The 19,855-nt window shown below is 45.0% G+C and overlaps 1 protein-coding gene and 1 pseudogene across 2 annotated transcripts in view; both read left to right on the top strand.

The window, feature by feature from the left end:
• The first annotated feature begins 53 nt into the window (after positions 1-53).
• Positions 54-19,855, top strand: part of DNER (delta/notch like EGF repeat containing) — a 259,893-nt gene continuing 240,091 nt past the window's right edge. Inside the window, exon 1 of one of the 2 annotated variants that reach the window (XM_039855323.1) lies at positions 54-449. In XM_039855323.1, coding sequence (XP_039711257.1) covers positions 171-449 — 279 coding nt within the window. In that variant the 5' untranslated portion in view covers positions 54-170. The remainder of the gene's footprint in view (positions 450-19,855) is intronic. The other variant, XM_039855324.1, reaches the window with a different exon arrangement.
• On the top strand, positions 5,181-5,298 carry LOC120597426 (uncharacterized; annotated as a pseudogene).

Genomic DNA, 19,855 nt, shown 5'->3' on the forward strand with positions numbered 1-19,855 from the left:
CCCGCCCCGGGAGCCCCGCCCGTCGTTGCCCCGGGAACCACGGCTCCCGCAGCTGCAGGAGGCGCCAGGCCCAGCGGAGCCGCCTTCGCCGCCGCCGCCGCCGCCGGTCCGGCCGCCACCGCGCCCCAGTGCCGGCTCCCGCTCCCGCCCCGGCGCCCACTCGGTCCGCCATGCGGTCCCGCCGCGCTCCGGCGCCCGGTGCGCAGCTGCTGCCCGCGCCGGCCCTGCTGCTGCTGCTGCTGCTCGGGGCCGGGCCCCGCGGCCGCTGCCTGGCCAGCCCGGTGCCCGCCGCGCCCCTGCCCGCGCCGGGGCCGTGCGCCGCGCAGCCCTGCCGGAACGGGGGCGTGTGCACCCCGCGCCCGGCGCCCGACCCCCCGTCCCCGGCCCCCGCTGAGGAGCCCCGCTACAGCTGCGCCTGCCCCGCCGGGGTCTTCGGCGCCAACTGCCAGGTGAGTGGACGCGGCGGCGCGGGACTGGGCGCCCGCCCGGGAACCGCACCCTCTCCTCGCCGGCTGCTGAGCGCTGCCCGGGGCGGGGGCTGCCCCAGCCTGCGGGACACTGGCTTCTTTCCCTCGTAGTAGGGGATGGATTCGGTCTCTCGGTCCGCGTAGACGCGGACCCCCGGCAGACTTTGCAAGCACCGCGTCCCTGTCCACCCTGGTTCTCCGGCCGTGCCAGCTCGGGGCTCTCGGGGCGCGCCGCTCCCGGGCCTGGCAGGCACCCCAGCCCCAGCGCTCCGGATACGACCACTGGCCACCAAGTGGCGCGCCCCTCCTGGCCCGGGCCGAGCCGCGCTCAGCTAGAGCGCGGTAGGGGTCCTGGCCGTGGCAGCTCAGAGGAGCCAGCTCCGAACGTCCCCGGCGGGGGGTCCCATGTCCACGTTCCCCTGCATCCTGCGTGTTGCGGGAGTGCGCGGCGTAGGAAGCAGGGGATGGCGGGCTCCGTGCCGCGTGCTCGGCACTTTCGTTCCTCCACCCCTAAGGGCTCCGACAAGGCGGCCAGAAGCCGCGAGGGCAGGCGGAACAGTCCGAGGCACTCGAGGGGACGTCGCGCGTGGGGCTTGGTGTGTCGCCCTCCGGGCTGGACGCTCCTCCAGGGGCGGGCAGCCAGGTCGTGTGCAGGGCGCTGGGAAGCTTCGAGGAAGCGTGGGGGCGGCGCGAGGGACGGGAGGTAGCCAGCTGCTGCCAGTGGATCTGGATTTCCAAGAGAATTTGGCAGAAAATAGTAAATGAGGCTGGATTACAAATATGTTAAAGCTCGGTGAAACCAATTAACCTATTAACGTCGACGTTTTCGATGGGGGATTTGGTAGTGCTGTGTGTGCAGGTAGCAAATCCCCAAGTCTCTTTTCCAGGGCAGGGGCAAATAATGAATTTATCTAAAATGACTAAATTAAATCGAGTGAATGTGGAGTGTATTTGGGAGTTCGCTCCAAGAGTACTTTGATGCACTCGTATTGAGTGGTCAAATGCACTCGTATTTCTGGGCGGAAGAAAGTCCACATATGATATAGTATGCTATGCTATGCTCGGCATTAATTTTTTAAACAGAGGTATATGGGATTGAGAAACTTGACCTTGACAGCCAGAATTTTTGCTGTTTTCTAGAATCTTTTTTTTTTGTTAGTAGCAAATTACCAGCCTGAATCTCTCTCTCTCTCTTTTTTTTTCAGTGTTATACTCTTTTTTTTTTAACTGGTTCCAATAGGCTTTAATTCCCTCAAAGGGGATGATGATGATGGTGATTATGATGGGCGTGTGTGACATGACCATCCACAGCAGATCTGGGGCATGACATCTGGGACATGATGACTCTTTGGGGAAATGCCTGTTGGAGCCATTCTAACTGATAGGGCAAAATCTCATTTAGTAATTTCCCGAGTTGACTGATAATTTATATTACTTTTCCTGAAGAAATAAGTTGGCCGAATGCTTCTCTTAAACGCTGTTATATTTACCTGTCTGAATTCCATCCCGGAAAGAAATAGAGGATTGAGACTTGGAGTGTAGAGGGATAGACTGGAGAAGGAAGAGTAAAGCACACATAGGTTTTACTTAGTGGGAAGAATGACTGGACATTGGGAATTTCACTCAACTCCATTTTTTTTGTTTTGTTTTGTTTTGTTTTGTTTGTGTTTTTTTTTTTGCGACCCTCAAAATAGATATAAGAACTCTTCAAGAAAGGCAAAGGGCTTTTTATGAGTAACAGAGAAGCATAAATAATTTTTGTCTTAAGTAGTGGTGTGATATTTAATGTAATTCATTCAGGAAAGAGTCATGAACTACTGTATAAATATTGCAGAACCAACTGGTTCAAAACAGATCAGGTTTGCTGCATGGCTCCCATTCCGGGCTGTGCCGAGTGCTCCCACCGGAGGAAAAGCAATACGGGCTGCTCCGAGTTCCTGGTTGGGGCGAGGGTAACTGTAATTCTAACAGGAAAGCCTGGCAGATTTGGAACCTGATCCGGCTTGGTTACGCAGGACTTAATGGAGATGGTTCAGAGCCTTATAATCCATGAAAAATTGATTCCTAAGCATTTGAATAAAATCGTTCATGATTTTGCGGCCATGCTCGAGACTTTATTTTCTATGGGGGAAAAAGGGGCAATCTTAAGAAAGACGATAAACAGGAAAAAAAAAAAAAGACCGTTCACACACTCAATTACAGATAAGCGGATGGATGTCAGCCTTTGCTGCACTACAACCTAAGGCTCACTGGGTAAATTGGAACTGGAATTTCACCCATATGTGAAGACACTTTAAACACTGTTATCCTTCCTTGTGGCTGCAAAGACAATAATGTAATGGAAACATTAGAACTTAACTCTCAAATTCCCCTTTTCGTCCTCCCTTCATTTCTTCCTTCCTTCCATGGAGAAAATTGAGAAAACCATACACCATTAATTGGGGTTAAACCAGATTAAAGCTGCCTTCGGCTTTTCCGTGGTCAGCTGACTGACGTCAAAAAGCCCGTGGGGTCAGGCGATGCTTGTATCACCTGGTGACAGGAACTCGGAGCATCTGGGAACTGGTGCGAAGGGAGGACGTGTGGGTTTGAGGCTGAGATGCCGAAGTTCAACCTGCTGTGACAGGTGATCTAAACTGACTGAGCCCCAGTCTCCTCATCTTCAAAGGCGGGATCTGTCTACCTCACAGGGTTCGTAAGAGTCTGATTCTGCTTTTTGATGTTTGACCGCCGACAGCTTTTAAGTCTCAGCTGTCCGTCTTCCGCTTCTGCCCCACAACTAGGCAAACTGATAAGACAGTGTAGTTGTTTCATGCGGTGCTGGCAAGAGCTTCAGGCTGTGGAAGCCCAAGTCATGCTATACTGTCCCTTCCTCCCGTCTGCAGTGAAACCCCAAGCCAGTGTCCTTCCCTGCTCTCTCAAACCATCATGGACCTCTCTGGAGGAGGTTGTCTGCTCTCCCCAGAAAGCAGCCTTGAAAGCTTCATACCCTGTTGGTGTGTGTGTGCGCGTGCATGTGTGTGTGTGTGTGTGTGTGCCTGCGTGTGTGGCATTTTCAGTCTTGACTCCAAGCCAGAGTTTGAGTGGGTGACCCTCCTGTCTTTGTGGGATGTCCACAACAGGGTTTTGAGGAGGATTACCTTAATCGAGTATTGTAAATCACTGAGCACCTGTGGTGCCTCCGTAAATGTCACCTCTTTCATTTTTTTTGAAAACCGTTTGCATACCTTCCAGATGCTGATCACCTGACTGTATGACTTAGATAGAACAAGTGTCATTCTGTCCTTTTGTCAAATGTAGAAATCGAAGCTCCTTTTGACTGAGTGGCGAATCCAAGATCTCACTTTTTGAGACTGCCCTAAAAATCACACAACACTTAAAATACATCTTTTCTTTTAAGTCCTCTACCACACTTAAACACAGTAAATCGAGGGGTCGACATAATAATCATGATGATGATGGTGACTGCGAACTTTTCTCAAGCACTCGCCACATGCCATCACCGTTTCAGAGCCTTTCCAGATACGACTCACCCATTCGCGCGGTGTCCTACGAGCTGGGTGCAGACGAAGTGCAGAAAGATTGAATGACTGGCCCAAGGTCACACCGCTCGTAAGTGTTAGAGCTGGGATTGGAACCAGGTAGCTGGGTCAATGGAGAGCTGTAGAGCCTGAAGGGGGCTGGGATGAAAGCCCAGCTCTGGCCCTGTGATTTTTAGCTGTGTGACCTTAAGCAAGAGCTGTAACCTCTCTGCGTCTTACCCATAAAAGGGACACAAAGTCATTCCTGAGTCTGAGTTTGCTCTAAAACACTGAGTTCGTATGGCTGTGCTCAGCTGGAGTAAAAAGCCACAGGAACGACAAAGATACAGCGAATTCTCCTCATGCCACCTACCAAACAGGACCTTCACCTCAGAGTGAGAATTCTGGGTCCTCTTTGAAGTTACTTTTTACTGTGATGACAAGCAAATGGACCCTAAATAAAAGAGTCATAAATATGTATAACGGGTTTGAAAAAACCCTGACTTTTTAAACTTTGAGGCTGCTCTTCTGGCCTTTCTGGTTCGTTCCGGGAAGCCAGCGGGTATCAGAGCTGGCCAGTTTTCTTTTCCAGTGACGGCCTCCCCGCTATTGTGCCGTCCACCCAAGGTAAGGATTGCTTCAATTTTTTTGTTCGTGAAGCTTTTTTAATGAAATAGTTCTTTGCCTAGGACTCAAGCAGTCAGACACCTGTTTGTTTTTTCATTTCATGTTCCTTAGGACTCTTATCCTTTGGGATTATCATGAAAATGTGTCAATTTCTGCACTCGGAGAATAAAGGGGCTTGAGTAGCTGCTTTTTATGCGAGTTAATTTTACTCACTAAGCTGATTCTATAATCCTCTCTTCAGATTAAACGAGCTAACTTGAAACAATGGTTCTGTTTCAGATGAATCCATTTTTGATTGAGGATGCTAACAAATAATAACAAAAGAATTCCAGTTTTTTGCAGAGTCCGTCTTCTCTACTGGACGTGTGTGCATGCTTGCGCACGTGCACACACACACACACATACACACACACACACTTGCATCGTAAAATGTGCAAAATGTCTAATATCAGCTAAGATAGAGACATCACTTCGTTTTCTGGCTTTCTTATTAACTTTTCATGACCTTGGGAGAGTAACTGAACATCCTTGAACCTCGACATTTGTATCTCTAAAATGGGATACCGTTGACAGCCACGCCACCCTGAACAAGCCCGTCCCATCTGATCTCGGAAGCTAAGAAGGGTCTGGCCTGGTTAGTACTTGGATGGGAGACCACCTAGGAAGACCAGGTGCTGTAGGTGGGGAAAAAGTAAATAAATAAATAAAATGAGATATCACTGCTAGTCCGTTTTCTTTACAGAAAAGATGCAGTTTATAAATGGGAACCTAGGGATTTTTTTTCACTAAGTTTAACGAAGTATGGGAGAATTTTAAAGCATTTTGGAAAAAAAGTAAAATGCCGCACAAAGGCAGGGTGTACCAAGTGAAGGATGATGCGTTCCTTGTGTAAAACATGATGACACCGACTTACTCTAGGTCTGTGACTGTTTTCCTTCAACGGACAGACTCGGCTTTTCCTCCCTACGAGGATGAATTACGCTCCAACATAAGTTTAAAAAAGGAACAATCGGTTGAATTAAGATTTTGATAAACGCGTCGTTCTTTTTATTTTCAAACGAACTAACAACTTACCAGAAAATTCTCAGTGACTTCAAGTTTTCCTTTGAAACGAATGAAAAAGCTGGTCGAAATCCTCATAACGATTTTCATAAAAGAAAGAAACCGTTGTTTCTTCTTGGTGTTATTAAAACGAGGGGACTTTCTTATTTTGTTCATCTGGCACATTCTTAAGAAACATCAGTTTTCTCTGGCTGGCCACCTGTCTTTAGCTTCTTTGCTTAAGCGTCTCATGTGACACAGTGCCATCCAGAATGGTTTTGCGTACGTCTCATTTCACAAGCATTTCTCAGAAAAGCAGACCCATCTGAAGCTGCAGGGTATTAGAGTCAGAAAGAGCTCCGGGGTGGCATTTTTAGATCTCCTCACCGACTCAGTGGCAGCCGTGGCAGAGCTGCTTCACTCAGCGTCAGGGACCAAGACTCTTGCCGCCCCTCCCCCGCCCCCAAAGGAAATGCAACAGCATGGAAAACTTTCGTGGATGGAATTTCTTTATGTGTAAAATTTTCTCCTACACCCCCTCCCCCCACGCTGGTGCTCAACCCTGGCTGATGATCAGAATTATCTGAGCGCTTTAGCAAACAGGGGTACCTGCGTGTGAATTTAGAGGTGCAAAATCCTGGCGCGGTTACTACAAGCTTGTTTGACTCCTCATCGGTAAGTGGGATCATTGGAAGGGTTAAAGAGAGTGCAGCTACTACAGCCCCTGGCACAGAGTGGCCCTCTGCACTTACACACTGCCATTTTTAGAAAAGTGGATACAATTCTCTATTTTATGGCTAAGGAGACTTACCTGGGCTCATACAGCTTGGTGACAAAAGTGGAGCTTTGGGCCTCAGGGTTGTGGCTTTGAGTGTAGTGTTTTACTGTCACTATACTGCACTTGCCTCAGACTGCTCCCTGTTTGTGACTTTCAGAGTGAGTGCCGGAGGGGACCGGAAGAGGAACCAGAACCAGCGGTTCTGGTTCTGGCAGTATGAAGTCTGTAGGGACGCTTTGGGCGCGTGTAATGTTAAGGTTTTCTTTTTGAAAGAGAGATTAAAGGCATAGGGCTTTGCAAAAAGAGTGAGGATTTGAGCAGTGAAATAAGCCTCCTTGAAAGAAAGGATCTTGACACGAGAACCACGTTTATTTTCTGCTCACAGGTCCTCAATGCCAGCACAGCCTTTAGAATTTCAATGCCGACCCTTACCTGCCGCTTTGAGTTAATTGAAAGGTACATTCGTCATTACTTTTGGGTTTCACAGTCAGCTTGAAAAGCATTTGTGGGGAAATAATCACAAGGCAGGAGAAGCGTCACCCCTCTGCAGCACGGAAACGCAGAGCCCCACGTCCGTCTTGAATGGATGGGGGGGCCCTCCCGGTGGAAGGACCACCCCGTGAGGATGAGTGCCAAAGTCGCAGCATTCAGGTCAGAGTTCTGAAATATGTTATCTGGAGCAAAATCCCATCCTAATTTTCAAGCACAACAGAATGGTTAGAATAGAAAAAGTATTAAATATATCCTCAATGACCTTATATAGGAACCATGAAAAGACAACCAAACCTCTCGCCTAAGTAAAATTCACCCTTTTAAGCATTCAGTTCTGTGAGTTTGTCATACAGCTGTGTAACTGTCACCACAATCAAGATATAGAACAGCTCATCGCCTCCATAAATTTCCTATTGCTCCCTTTATAATTAACCTTCTCCCCAGCCCCAGCTCCTGGCCATCACTGGTATCATTTCTCTCCTTATAGTTTTGCCTTTTACAGAACATCATATAGATAAAATCATGCGATATCTGTACTTCTTCCACTTAGCATAATGCTTTTGAGAATCATCCATGTGGTCGCTTGTATCGGTAGTTCTTTTCATTGCTGAGTAGTATTCCATTGTATGGATATATCACGATTTTGTTGATCCTTTCACCAATTAATGCCATTTGGGTTGTTTCCAGTTTTTGGTGATTAGGAATAAAGCCGCCATAACTGTTCATATACTGATCTTTAAGTAGACATACGTTTTCATTTCTCTGGAGTAAATATCTAGAAGTGACATTGCTGGGTCAGGTGGTAAGTACATGTTAAACTTTACAGGAAGCTGCCTAACTGTTTTCCAGAATGACTGTACCATTTGCATTCCCAACGGCAGTAAATGAGAGTTCCAGTTGCTTGCATCTTTGTCACTTCTTGGTATTGTTGATTAAGATTTTAGTTATTCCAATAGGTGTGTCGTGGTATCACATTGTGGTGTTAATTTGCATTTTTATAACAATTAACAACGTTGAACATTTTTTTTATGTGCTTTTTACCATCCATACCTCTTCTCTGATGAGGTATTTGTCCAAATGAATTGCGAGAATTCTTTCTATATTTTGGATATAAATTTCTTATTCGGTATGTGACTTGCAGATATTTTCTCCCAATATGTGGTTTTTCTTTTCATTTTCACAGTGTCTTTTGAAGGACAGATTTTTAATTCCGATGGGGTCTAATTTATCACTTTTTTAATTTTAAGGTTTGTGCTTTTTTTGTGTCCTAAGAGATCTCTGCCTAAGCCAAGGTCACAAAATTTTCTTCTTATGTTTTCTTCTAGAATTGTATTGTTTTAGGTGTTACATTTAGGTCTCTGACCCATTTTGAGATAATCGTAGGTGGTACAATGTATGGGTAGTTTTTATTCATTTTTGGCAGGTGGATGTCTAGTTGTTTCAGAAACATTTGTTGGCAAGACTCTCCACTTGTCACATGGTTTTGAAAACCATGTGACCACACACAGGGGGACCTATTTCTAGACTTTCTGATCTATTCCATTGACTTCATATAACTATTCTTTTGCCGATTCCACACTATCCTGATTACTATAATTTCATAGTAAGTCTTGAAATCAGGTTGTGAGAGTCCTTTAGATTTGTTCTCTCTGCCTCCATCTCCCCAGATTTTTTGGCCATTCTAGACCTTTGGAAATTGCTTTTTAGAAAAGTATAAAAGGGAAGGTGGAGAAACGTAGTTCTCACGAGCATTCGTTGTCATGACAGGAATTCTAGGAATCAGGAGAGCATTTCACACCTAGATAGAAACTGGGATTCTTAACCCGGAATCTATGTGGATGTCCCGAGATACCAGCATTTGTACGTATACGTCCTCTGGGGAATGGCTCACGAGTTTCATAAGATCCTAGAAGAAGTCTTTCAGCAATAAAAAAAAAACCACTGGGATGTAGGAAGATGAAGCTGGTTGACTTCATGGGGGACTTCTGGGTATGGACCATGGCATGTACTCAGAGCCAGCCTGGGACCATGATAAGGGTGCCAGATAAAACACAGGATACTCAGTTAAATTTGAATTCCAGACAAATGATGCATTTTGTTTTCTGCATGTCCCAAATATTACTCATTGTTTTTCTGAAATTCAAATTTAACCGCGAGTTCAGTATTTCTAATCTGCTAAGTCTGGCAACCTTACCTCAAAGGACTAACGAATCCCTCTTTTGTTCTGAAGGTTCATCAGTGGCACTTTAAATTCTTGCCAAATAATTACATAAGGCAATTTTTATTGACTTAAAAAAATATTAATTTAGCTCATAGTTTTACATCTTCATGGCCCTTCTAAGGGCACCTGTCAAACTGCGCTAGGGCATCAGAAAACTGAAAGATGGTGAAAAAGACCCACTGGCAAACTTGTCGTACCCTCTCTTCACCATGTCTGCTAATCTCGGGCCTCCACAGTAATTACTGTTTACATTTTGGTGAGTGCTTTACGTTTTCCTCTCTGTACATATAAACATATACGAAGCACATGTACATGCTCATATGTCAGTATAAAAATTAAATAATTCTGTGAATACTGTTCTGCAACTTTTCCCTTAATCTATTTTGAGTATCTTACCATGTCTTAAAGCAGAAAGCAAACTCGGTCTTTTTGATGGCTGAATAGTATTCCATTGTGTGACTATTTCTGTATTTAGTCTTACCGAAGCACATTGTTTCTATTTTTCCATTATCAATAACGTTGCGATGACCACTAATATATATATCTACGATGACATATACGTGTGTGTGTATGTGTATATGTTTGTCGCTAGTTACACAAATTAAACATTGCAATAAATTTTGCCAAATTGCCATTCAAAAAGGCCGAACATTTTTGCATATTTACTGACAGCATCAGAGAATGCCTGTTCACCTACATTTTTGTCGATACTGGTATTTCAGATTTTAATTTATTTTTATGTGTTAAGTGACAGCTAAAACATATCTCACTGGTTCTCTGTGCATTTTTGAAATTATGAAGGAGGGACAATGTTTCTTTTGAATTGTCTGTTCTTCTGACTCATTTTCTTTTGCGTTGCTCATTTTTAAAAATTGATTTGCAGTAGCCCTTCATGAAGGAAATTAGCCCTTTGTCCTTGTTGTGTTTTTCTCCATCTACTTTTTTCTTTTGACTTTGTTTTTACTCATTGGTTTGCTCTTTAAATGCTCGTAATTTTTAATACTTATTTAGATAAACTCATCGTGGAGTAATTGATAAATTTTAATTAAATCTCTAATGCTTGATACCAATATCATACTGTACAATATTTTGAGAATTACCCGATTTGAGCCAGGAGTTTGCTTTTGAAGAATTCTCTTTCGGCCAAGATTTATATTGATAGCTGATTCCGTTTTCTCTTTAGAAAATGTATAGTAGAGCCCCAGTTTATGCCTATTTTAAGAAGGGTTGGCATAGATTTTCTAAATCATATTTAAATGCTTGTAATTTATTTTGACTTTTTCTGACGCTGGAACGCTGCAACCATTTTATTAAGATTATTCATTTATTTTTGTAAAAGAAATACTCAGCACATTTTTTCTGTAATCATTGGCATGGGTTCCTTAGAATTTTGTTAAAAATCACCAAGTTAATTCCAATGGCATTATTGGATAATAGAGTCTTTCTTAAAAGTTCTGTTGGTTAATGGCCTGATTTCAAAAAGTGTTTTCCATCCAAGGTTGGGCAGAAAAAAAGCTCATCTTAATATTCAGCAAAATGCAGCGTTTCCCTTATGCTTTAATCTCTGTATTGTATTTTTAGCTCTTTTCCCCTTGAGAACAACCTCGTTTCTCCTGACCAGAGATTTTTTGTGGTCCTCTTCTTCATTTTCACTCTTTAAATTGGACTTTTTTTTGGTTATGCAGAGGGGAATTCTTTTATATCTGTAGAAAAGCCTCATAATGAGAGAAATAATAAGACAGAGAAATAAAACTAATATTAACATTTCTGTGAGGCCTAAAATAAACTCAGCTGGAGAGAAGTAATATAATATTATTAGTTTTTTCTTTTACAAAGGGCGGATAGGACGAGGGGGGTTGGCAGGTGTGGGACCGGGTGGGTGATGGGGTTTTGGGGGCTATACTGCCTGAGAGGGTAGTCGCTCTCCTTTTTCTTTCCTAAGGAAATTGTGATTGTCATGTTCAGCCTTCATAGTGTTAAAAATGATGTTCGAAATAATGCTGACACCTTGTTAAAAATTCCAGGTGGATTTTACTTCCTTGCTTCCCTCGCATCCAATGGACAGTGTAGATGTTTTATGTGCTTAGAAGAGGCTTTTTTCAAGCAGACCTGGGAGACTCCACGTGGGGGTGGGGGATGGTAAGCAGAGGCTCACGCTGAGCCCTTGACCTGAGCATTCAACTTTTTTATGGGCTTCTCTGGGCCACAACCTATACAGAGTTGCCAGAACTGCCCGCTTCCTGAATGTGTGCGTGCGCGTGTGTGCGGTCTGTGCATTAGGGGCTGAACTGAGCCTACAAAACATCCGCTCTCACTTCTTTGTCGACTACACTGCCCAAATCCATGTCCCCGAGACGTTAACCAGGTTCAGGTTGTAGGAACCAAGCAGCTTGGTGGTGGTTGCTAAGCAACAAGAGATCTCCAGGCCTGCAGCCTGCTTTGGCTCATCACCCGGTGCAGGGGGTCCCACCCCCAAGCCCACTCGAATTCTGATTTATACTGGGCTCATTAAAAACTGGCAATATAAGTGCTCTACGTAAACCCACACGAGCTAGTTCCTTAACAAACTGGTTGGCTCAGAAGGTATTGCAGCCCGTAGTGCTGACTGAAGCATCTCCATTTCTCCACGCGATGTGTTGGATGCCAGGGCCTGGGAGAAGGGGATCGCACAGGGTATCTGAAGGTCACCCAGCCAGATGCGGACGACCTTTCTCGACCTCTGTGCTGCCACTTATTGTCTGAGTGGCTTTGCATAATTTACAGAAGATGAAAATGAAGAACAGAAAGATTAAGTAAGTTAACCAAAGTCACACAGTAAGTGGGGGATGCTGAACTATAAACCCAAACAATCTCTCTCTTCCCCACTATGCTGTAGTTTTTCTGTTTTGCTTTGGTGCTGGGTTAGTCTGTCTAAACTAGCTGTGGTGACCCATTTGGGTTCATGTATTATGTATACATAGATGTGTGTGTGTGTGTGTGTGTGTGTGTGTGTGTGTGTGTGTGTGTGTACCAGGGGACTTGCAGGATCACCACTACCCAGCTCCCGGTCACCTTGTGGGATTTAGCAGAGGGGAAAGCCTTTCAGACCGAGCAGGCAGGCTTGAGTTCTTCGTAGATCTTCCCCTGAGGCTCCCGCTATAACACAAGTCTTCAAGACGCTCCATGTTCTGAGCCCAGGACAAATTGATACTAGGAATTAGTTCAAAAGTAAATTGGTTCAACAAATGGTGTTGGGAAAATAGAATATCCACATGCAAAAAAAAAATAAATAAATAAAATAAAAAATAAAAAATAAAGCTGGACCTTTACCTTACAACATACAGAAAAATTAACTCAAAATGATTCCAAGACATAAGTGTAAGAGCTAATACTAAAATTCTTAGATGAAACCATAGCGGGGAAACTTCACGATTTTGGTTTTGGCTATAGTTTTGGATGTGACACTGAAAGCATAAGCAAAAACAGAAAAAAAAGAAAAGTTGGACTTCATCAAAATGAAAAACTTTTGTGTTTCAAAGGATGCTATCAACAAAGTAAAAAGACAGCCCGTGGAATGGGAGAAATAGTTGCAAATTATATACCTGACAAGAGATCGATATCTAGAATGTATAAAGAATTCCTAAAACTCGATGACACAAAAATGAACAACTCAATTCAAAAATGGGCACAGAACTTAAACGGACATTTCTCTAAAGAAGATACATAAATGGACAAAAGCACATGAAAAGATGCCCCCATCACTAGTCATTAGGGAAATGCAAACTGCAGTGAGATGCCACCTTACATCCATTAAGATGAATATTGTTAAAAAAATAAAAAAGTGCAACAAAATAGTGTTTGTGAGGATGTGGAGAAATTCGAATCTTTGTGCATCGCTGGTGGGGCCGTAAAGTGGTATATTTGCTGTGGAAAATGATATGGTGATTCTCCAAATATTAAACTTAGAGTTATCATATGATCCAGCCATTCCACTTCTGAGTATATGCCCGAAAGAAGTGAAAGCAAGAACTCGAGCAGATACTGGCACACCCAGGTCCATAGCAGCATGGTCCACAGTAGCCAAAAGGTAGAAACAGCTGAGGTGCCCATTGGTGGATGAATGAATAAGCAAAACGTGTTGTGTACATATGATGGCATATTATTTCATCTTAAAAAGGAAGAAAATTCTGATGCGTGTTACACCATAGGACCCCAAAGTGTAATGCCTTACCATTAAGACTGTCCTAACCCCAAATGAGGGACATTTATCAGGCTCCCCATCTTTGGCAGGCTCTGAATTACAGTTTTGTCTCCCTAACTCAGTGAAGCTGTCATCATCCCTTCTCAATTTCTTAGCATTTTAGCAATCTCTTCTGGAAAATTCAGATACCCCATGGAGGGAAAACCTTTCTCAAGGGCCGGGCTTCCTTCTCATTTTAGATCTGTCCCTGTAATTTTTCACAGTCTTGCTGGTCATCCCTTCCCCTCCCTCCCTCAATGACTCAAGAGTACTTTACATAGTAAAGTTGTTCTCAGCAGGCTCCTTGGTCTGAATATCCAGGTCCACTAAGAGGAAATGAAAGTCTAAAATTGATGTTAAAAAACAAGTCATGAAACTTTGCCGACACAAAGTAGTGTAATGCGTTAATTCTTCATAAAGGGTCATCGATATGGAGACACTTGGCTATAAGGTTTAACAAAATTGAAGTCAGGTGCTCAAAATTGAAGTCAGAAATAAAACAGTAATTCCAAGCTTTACAAACCGCACGCACATACACATGGGAATAGTATAACCCTATTACTTATTTTCCCTGTTGCCTCCTACCTACTTTGTGGTTTACAATCTCATGGGTCCATTGTTGATAGTCTGTCTCCCTCCTGTGGCAACATAAGCTCCATGAGGGCAGGAATCTTTGATTTTTCACAGGTATAATTCAAGCCTTTAAAACAGTCGATAACAATGTTTGCTGAGGGAATGAACGCGTAGTTCTGGAAGTTCTGGAAGTTCTGAAGTTGGGCTTAGCAACTTCACTCACTTCAACCATAAGCGTTTTATCAAACGCTGGTTCCATCCAGGCCCTGGCACTAAGCAAACCGAGATGAATTAGATGTGTTCTCCGTTCGCTGTTATCAGGTAGATGGGAAGACAGGTTCAGGGAGTTAAATGGCTTGTCCAAAGCTACTCAGGTTGCAGAAGAGCAGAAGTCCTATCATTCCTTGAGACTCTGAAGTAGACATCTGCAAGACATATTTGGCTTTATAGGCAAAAGGGAAAAAAAGCATCCTGTTCCCTCCATGATGGTACTCAGCCCCGGAAACATGTTAGGTGAGCTCTAAAAATGCAGGTGCCTGGCCCTGCTCCAGACCTATTACAACGGAATCCCTGGGGGGTGGTGTCTGAGTAGCATAGTTACAGAGTCCCCCCAACCCCCGATGAGTCCAAGGGCAGCTGTGGCCCAGGACCGCTGGCCCAGGGTATTCGCGTAGGTCACGTGTTACTCCTTTCTCTCCCATGAGAAAGAAGACGCCCTTCCCGCTTTGGGAACGTTACCTTTCCTCTGCTTTCTTGGTGGCAAGCTTGGCCTGGTTTCTTCCACTAACATCCGTCTGCCCCAAGAAGCCTTACCTGAGCAGCGTGGCATGGCTGTGGTCGGTGATGGTCAAATTCAGATCGATCATTCTGTCATTGTCCTGTCCTTACATGTATCCAGCCTGTGGGCTTCCATGTTGCTCATGCAGCCCCTCACTCCTGGGACCCAGAGACTTAAATCTTGGTGGTCTTGAGCGAGTGACTTAGCATCTCTGAGCCTCATTTCCCTCATCTCCGAGTCAGACCTAATAAAGTACGTCTCTCCGGGTCGCTGTGAGGGCCACGGCAATGCAGGTCCCGTCCGAACACCTGGAAGCCTTGGATCAGTTTTTCACCATCTCCTTTCTGTTCAGCGCTTTTCATCTCCTAGGTAAGAATTTCCCCCGTCACAAAAAATAAATTTCCCTGTGCGTTTTGCTCGAATGCCTGTAGAACATGGCCTCAAATATTTGTAGAATCAACTGATCCATTTCTACAAGGCGTTTAAAGACGTGCTCTTCCTGATTCTGTCGTTCTGACCCCTCTAAGAGCAACTAAAAAGAAGTTCGTTTTTACTCATTGGCTCTGCAGGGGTTGCTGGAATAGGTTAGTGAAGGTGGCTTTTGTTTTCGTTTCTGTCACCCGTGTGTCGAATTTAGATGGGAGTCATTAGGGTGGCAGGTCCGTTGTCTCCAGACCAAATCCCGAATGTGTGATTTGTGGTTCACTATTCCCGCTGATGAGCTCCTTTCTGCCCTCTAATTGGTGAATTAAGGTGTGTTGTAAGGCCTGTAACATGGTACGAATGAAGCATTTTGCCAGGGCCTGCGTGACTCGTAATGATCTCCCTCAAGACTCAAGATCGGATCCGTTGCTTTATTGTGTTCCAAATGTTCGTTTTTGTGGCTCGAAAGAAAGCAAGATATTTCTTATGTCGCCTCAGTCAGATCAGTTGAGTTTTGACTGGTAATTCTCTCTTTGCATTATTTTCTATAGAACTTGACAAATGATTAATACAAATGACATATTCCTGTCTTGCGTTATGTTTCTTTGGGGAAATAACTGGATTTAGTTGATTGCTTGGTTGACTACTGAGCTGATATCTGAGCGTGGAAAAGAAACTTTAACATGGAGGCTGATCGTTTGGAAGATTTACTTATAAACAATCTGAGACAACAACGACTCACCGAAGGGAAGTAATTACAGCCTTCAGATATAATTACTCAAATTACACTCACCAAAGCATGCTGCCTTAAAGAACCCTGCATCTGAATGGAAGAGCAAACTTTTCCGACTTAGTACCAGGGTGGTTTGCTAGAAAGAGTTCTGGATGGGGAATCGGAAGGCCAGACTATGTCCTCAGCTTGCAGCAGCACCGTGGGCAGACTGCCTGGCCTTTCTGGGGCTTAGTTACATCATCTCAATGATGGACAGTCGGCTTTGACAGATGGTCGTCTTTGATGGATGGTTGGCTTTGATAGATGGTCGGCTTTCTGGTTCTCCGAGGTTTCTTCGAAGGCTGCCATCATTTCAATGATAGGAGCTCTTAAATTTGTTCTGTGCAGCGGGAGGGCCTTTGGCAGTGGTGTCTGTCCCCCCACACCCCCTCAGCACCCCCTTAGAGGGAGCATGCGTATATGTGTATATGCATTTAGAATGTGGGATGTGCTGAGGGATTTTCACATTAGTAGGTGGTGGCGTTGCCTCGTCATCCGATTTGAGTTGAGTGGGTCCAGCGTATTTTTCTGGCTTTCTGTTCTGCCAAGTTCCGTCTCCAGCGCTTTCTAGCATGCTGCTCTGAGTACTATCATCTTGCTTCTTTTTCGTCAGGACACTTTAAGACCAGGATAAATCGTGTGAAGAAACACATACTTAAAATGATTTTAAACTCTGCATATCTTAATGGGTTTTATCAGGAGAAATATGTCTGAACTTTTGCACTGTCAGCAAGTCGTGGTTCTGCCAAAGCCACCTGCTCAGTGTCTTCGGTAGAAGCGAGGTAGGAATCAGTTAACTCTCTCTGTGGTGGAAAAAGACCCCTGTAACCCAGCGCCAAGGAGGGAAGGCGGGGAGCAGGGAGGAAGAGCAGGACTGGGTACCACGGCGAAGAGTGTATGTGCTAAACTTAGATTCTTGACTGTATTTAACTATGTGCTCAGGCGATACACACTCTCTAGCATCTCCTAGGAACTGGTCTTGTAGATTAAATTCTCTCATGTGTTATCGAAGGTCACAGTCCTAGAAACATGTTATTTCGGTAGAGATTCACCCTGCTGCCCCGAAGGTCAAGTCTACCATCTAGTGGCATCCGCCCCAAACTACAGACGGAGGGTCCCAGGAATCCGAAGGTGGTTCCTGTGGGATGTGTCTGGTGGCTGCAACTGGCCACGTCGTGTTTCCTCTCAGTTTCCAGGTCTGGGATGCTGGAGGAAGTCTCCTTTTCCATACATTTCCATAATTAAGTAGGAGAACAGTGGCCTGGTCAATGTCACTGAGGCTACGAACATTCCAAGTTCACGAATGCCCTGGGCCCATCCGCTGACGGCTTTAGAGAAGAGCTGGGCGGGCGGCTCTGTCATTACATGACAGTGTGGACATCCTTAATTATTTGAGAGAGGGTTGGGTTTCAAAGGGACTCGACCTGAGCGTGGTGACATCGGCCTGTGTGGACAGGACCAGACTTTTCCAGGAAGGTCCATTTGGTGTGTCCTGACATGAGAGGTGCTCTCAACACCCAGATTGTACTATTCTGGTCAAATTGCTGAGGAAAACTATTGTTTCAACAAGTCTGAGGAGGAGCGAGAGGTTTTCAGCCAGCGTGTTTGCTGACGGGAGTTTACCGTGGTAGAAGGTTGGCGTAGAGTTTCCAGCACAACTAAAACTTGCTAAACTCGTGCTGGCCAGTTTCACTCACTAACCTAATTAAGGAGACAGAAATGAAAGAAAAATGATGACGGTTAGGATGAAGTTGACTGAGAATCCATCTGGAAATCATTATAGCCCAAATCTGTGCCAGATTCACAAATATTACGTGAAACGACTCTATTAACCTTATGACTAAATTTGGCAGCTACCGATATGAAAATCTTGTGACAGATTAAAATAATTTCAAATTACATGAAAAATATACCCCTTAAACTGAAATGGATACTCAATACTGGATGTGAAAACTGGTTTATTTTTCTGGAAAGCAGTTGGACAATATGGAGCAGGAACCATAAAATTTTTGACCCTTTAAATACCCTGTTTAGAAGTTTGTCCGTAGAAAGCAGCTGGAAATTTGAACAAAATTTTATAAACAGATATAGTCATCATAATGTTATGCATGATAGTCCAAAGTTGGAAAACCCCTAAACGTGAAGTTTGTAGGAGAATGTCTAATTAATGGCACAGCTCTATGATAGATTTAAAAAAAAATTGCAGCATAATTGACATGGGATATATGAGTTTCAGGTGTGCAACACAGTGATTTGATATATGTATACACTGCGAAATGATCACCAAGATAAGCCTAGTTCTGATAGAATTTTGCATAGCCATTGTAAAAGACATTTTAAAAGACAACCTTGTGCTTATGGTGTTAAATGAAAAAAATATATATTGACCACAGGTTATAATAATCACAATTAGGTTAGGTGCACAGAAGGAAATTGGAAGGAAATACACTCTGGCCTCACAGAGCGGCATTAAAAACGATCGGACGCTATGCCTTTAAAGTATTTAAAAATTTTGGCCTTATCAGCAGTGTGTCTCTATACATTTCACTGTGACTCAGAGGGATCTGTAAAGTCCACAAAAGATGTTCCTCTCAAACATGTCGGTATAACTGGGATCTCACGATTAAAGCCGTTAGTTTGGGTTAAGGCAGCAGGGACACCCAGAAGGTCCGTGTCTAGACCGTCGGGTGGGGGTGTGGCATCAAGCCCTCAGCCACCGTTAGTGCCCTGAGAGGCCGGCCTCGGGGTCTGCGGCTGGTGGGGAGGCGGCGGGAGCAAGGTTTTTGGTAGGTGGTTACGGTGCAGTCTGGTGGCGCCTGAACCAGCACCGAGGTGGGCGGAGTGAGGGTCAGGGCGAGGTGCCAGTGCAGAATGCCCCTGGGGTTTGCCTCTGTTGGTTTCTGTGAATTCTTAGAATTTCCACCTACTCCTGGCCCTGAGGACAAGTCAAGCTGGCCCAGATTTCTGTCTTCCATGGACCACTCCAGAGGCCCCGTCACTGCAGCGTCCCAGGCCTCCGCCTCTCCATCTCCAGGTGGGGGCGTGGTGATGCTGGGGAAAGCTGGCTGGACCCGGCAGGGCTCCAGGGAGCCTGGGCAGCAGCAGGGTGGGTGGAGTGGGAATGTCGGGCAAAGCAGTAGTTGTGCCAGATGAGCCATCAACAGCAGCATCCCACCAATAGGTCCTCCACGTCGTGGGGAGGGAGAATGTGGGTGTATTTTCCTGATAAAATATGACTTTGGGGGGGCCTCAGCCCCTTTGGAATAGTTAGTAATTTTGTAGGGACACAGGTCCATCCTCCTCTTCAGTCACCCTCCCGCCCCAGCCCACCACGTGTGTCCCATCGGAGAGAGACTCACGACACAAACATCCAGGCTCCTTCTGCCTCCGGCCCTTTGCGCATGAAGTCGCACCAGCCAGCTCCTCCCGCCTCATCTCTGCCCATGGCTGGCACCCCGCAGCCTTCAGATATCCGTTAACTTTCACCTCCTGAAAGAGGCCTCCTCTGACCACCTCATGCTGACCTTAGCCTCCTGCCTGCTTCCTTCCCAACTCCCGCCGTGATGTGAATGACGGGTGTACCGTTTCCTGTCCCTGCACACCCTGGAACACCCACGAGGACGGTCGCCATGGCTCCCAGGTTCCTTCCCAGGTGTTTGCTCTGTGCCTGGCGTCTGGAGCAAATCATAGATGAGTGAATGAAGAACACGTAGCCTGACTTTTACATTTACAATCACTGAGAAGAATGGAAAAATGCTCATTGTGGAATGTATATAATTTGCTAAATTCTCTGCACGACCGGCTTATCCATTCCTCTTTGGTGATGGTAATGATGATGATGATGGTGGCAGATAGCATTTACTGGACAGGCATGGCGGGATAGGCACTGTCTTTTGTAATTTACATGCACTTTTTTTCATTTAATTTCCTCAACATTATTAAG

This window comes from Pteropus medius, unplaced genomic scaffold (genome assembly GCF_902729225.1).
Source record: "Pteropus medius unplaced genomic scaffold, Ma_sr-lr_union100, whole genome shotgun sequence".
NCBI classification, from domain to species: domain Eukaryota; kingdom Metazoa; phylum Chordata; class Mammalia; order Chiroptera; family Pteropodidae; genus Pteropus; species Pteropus medius.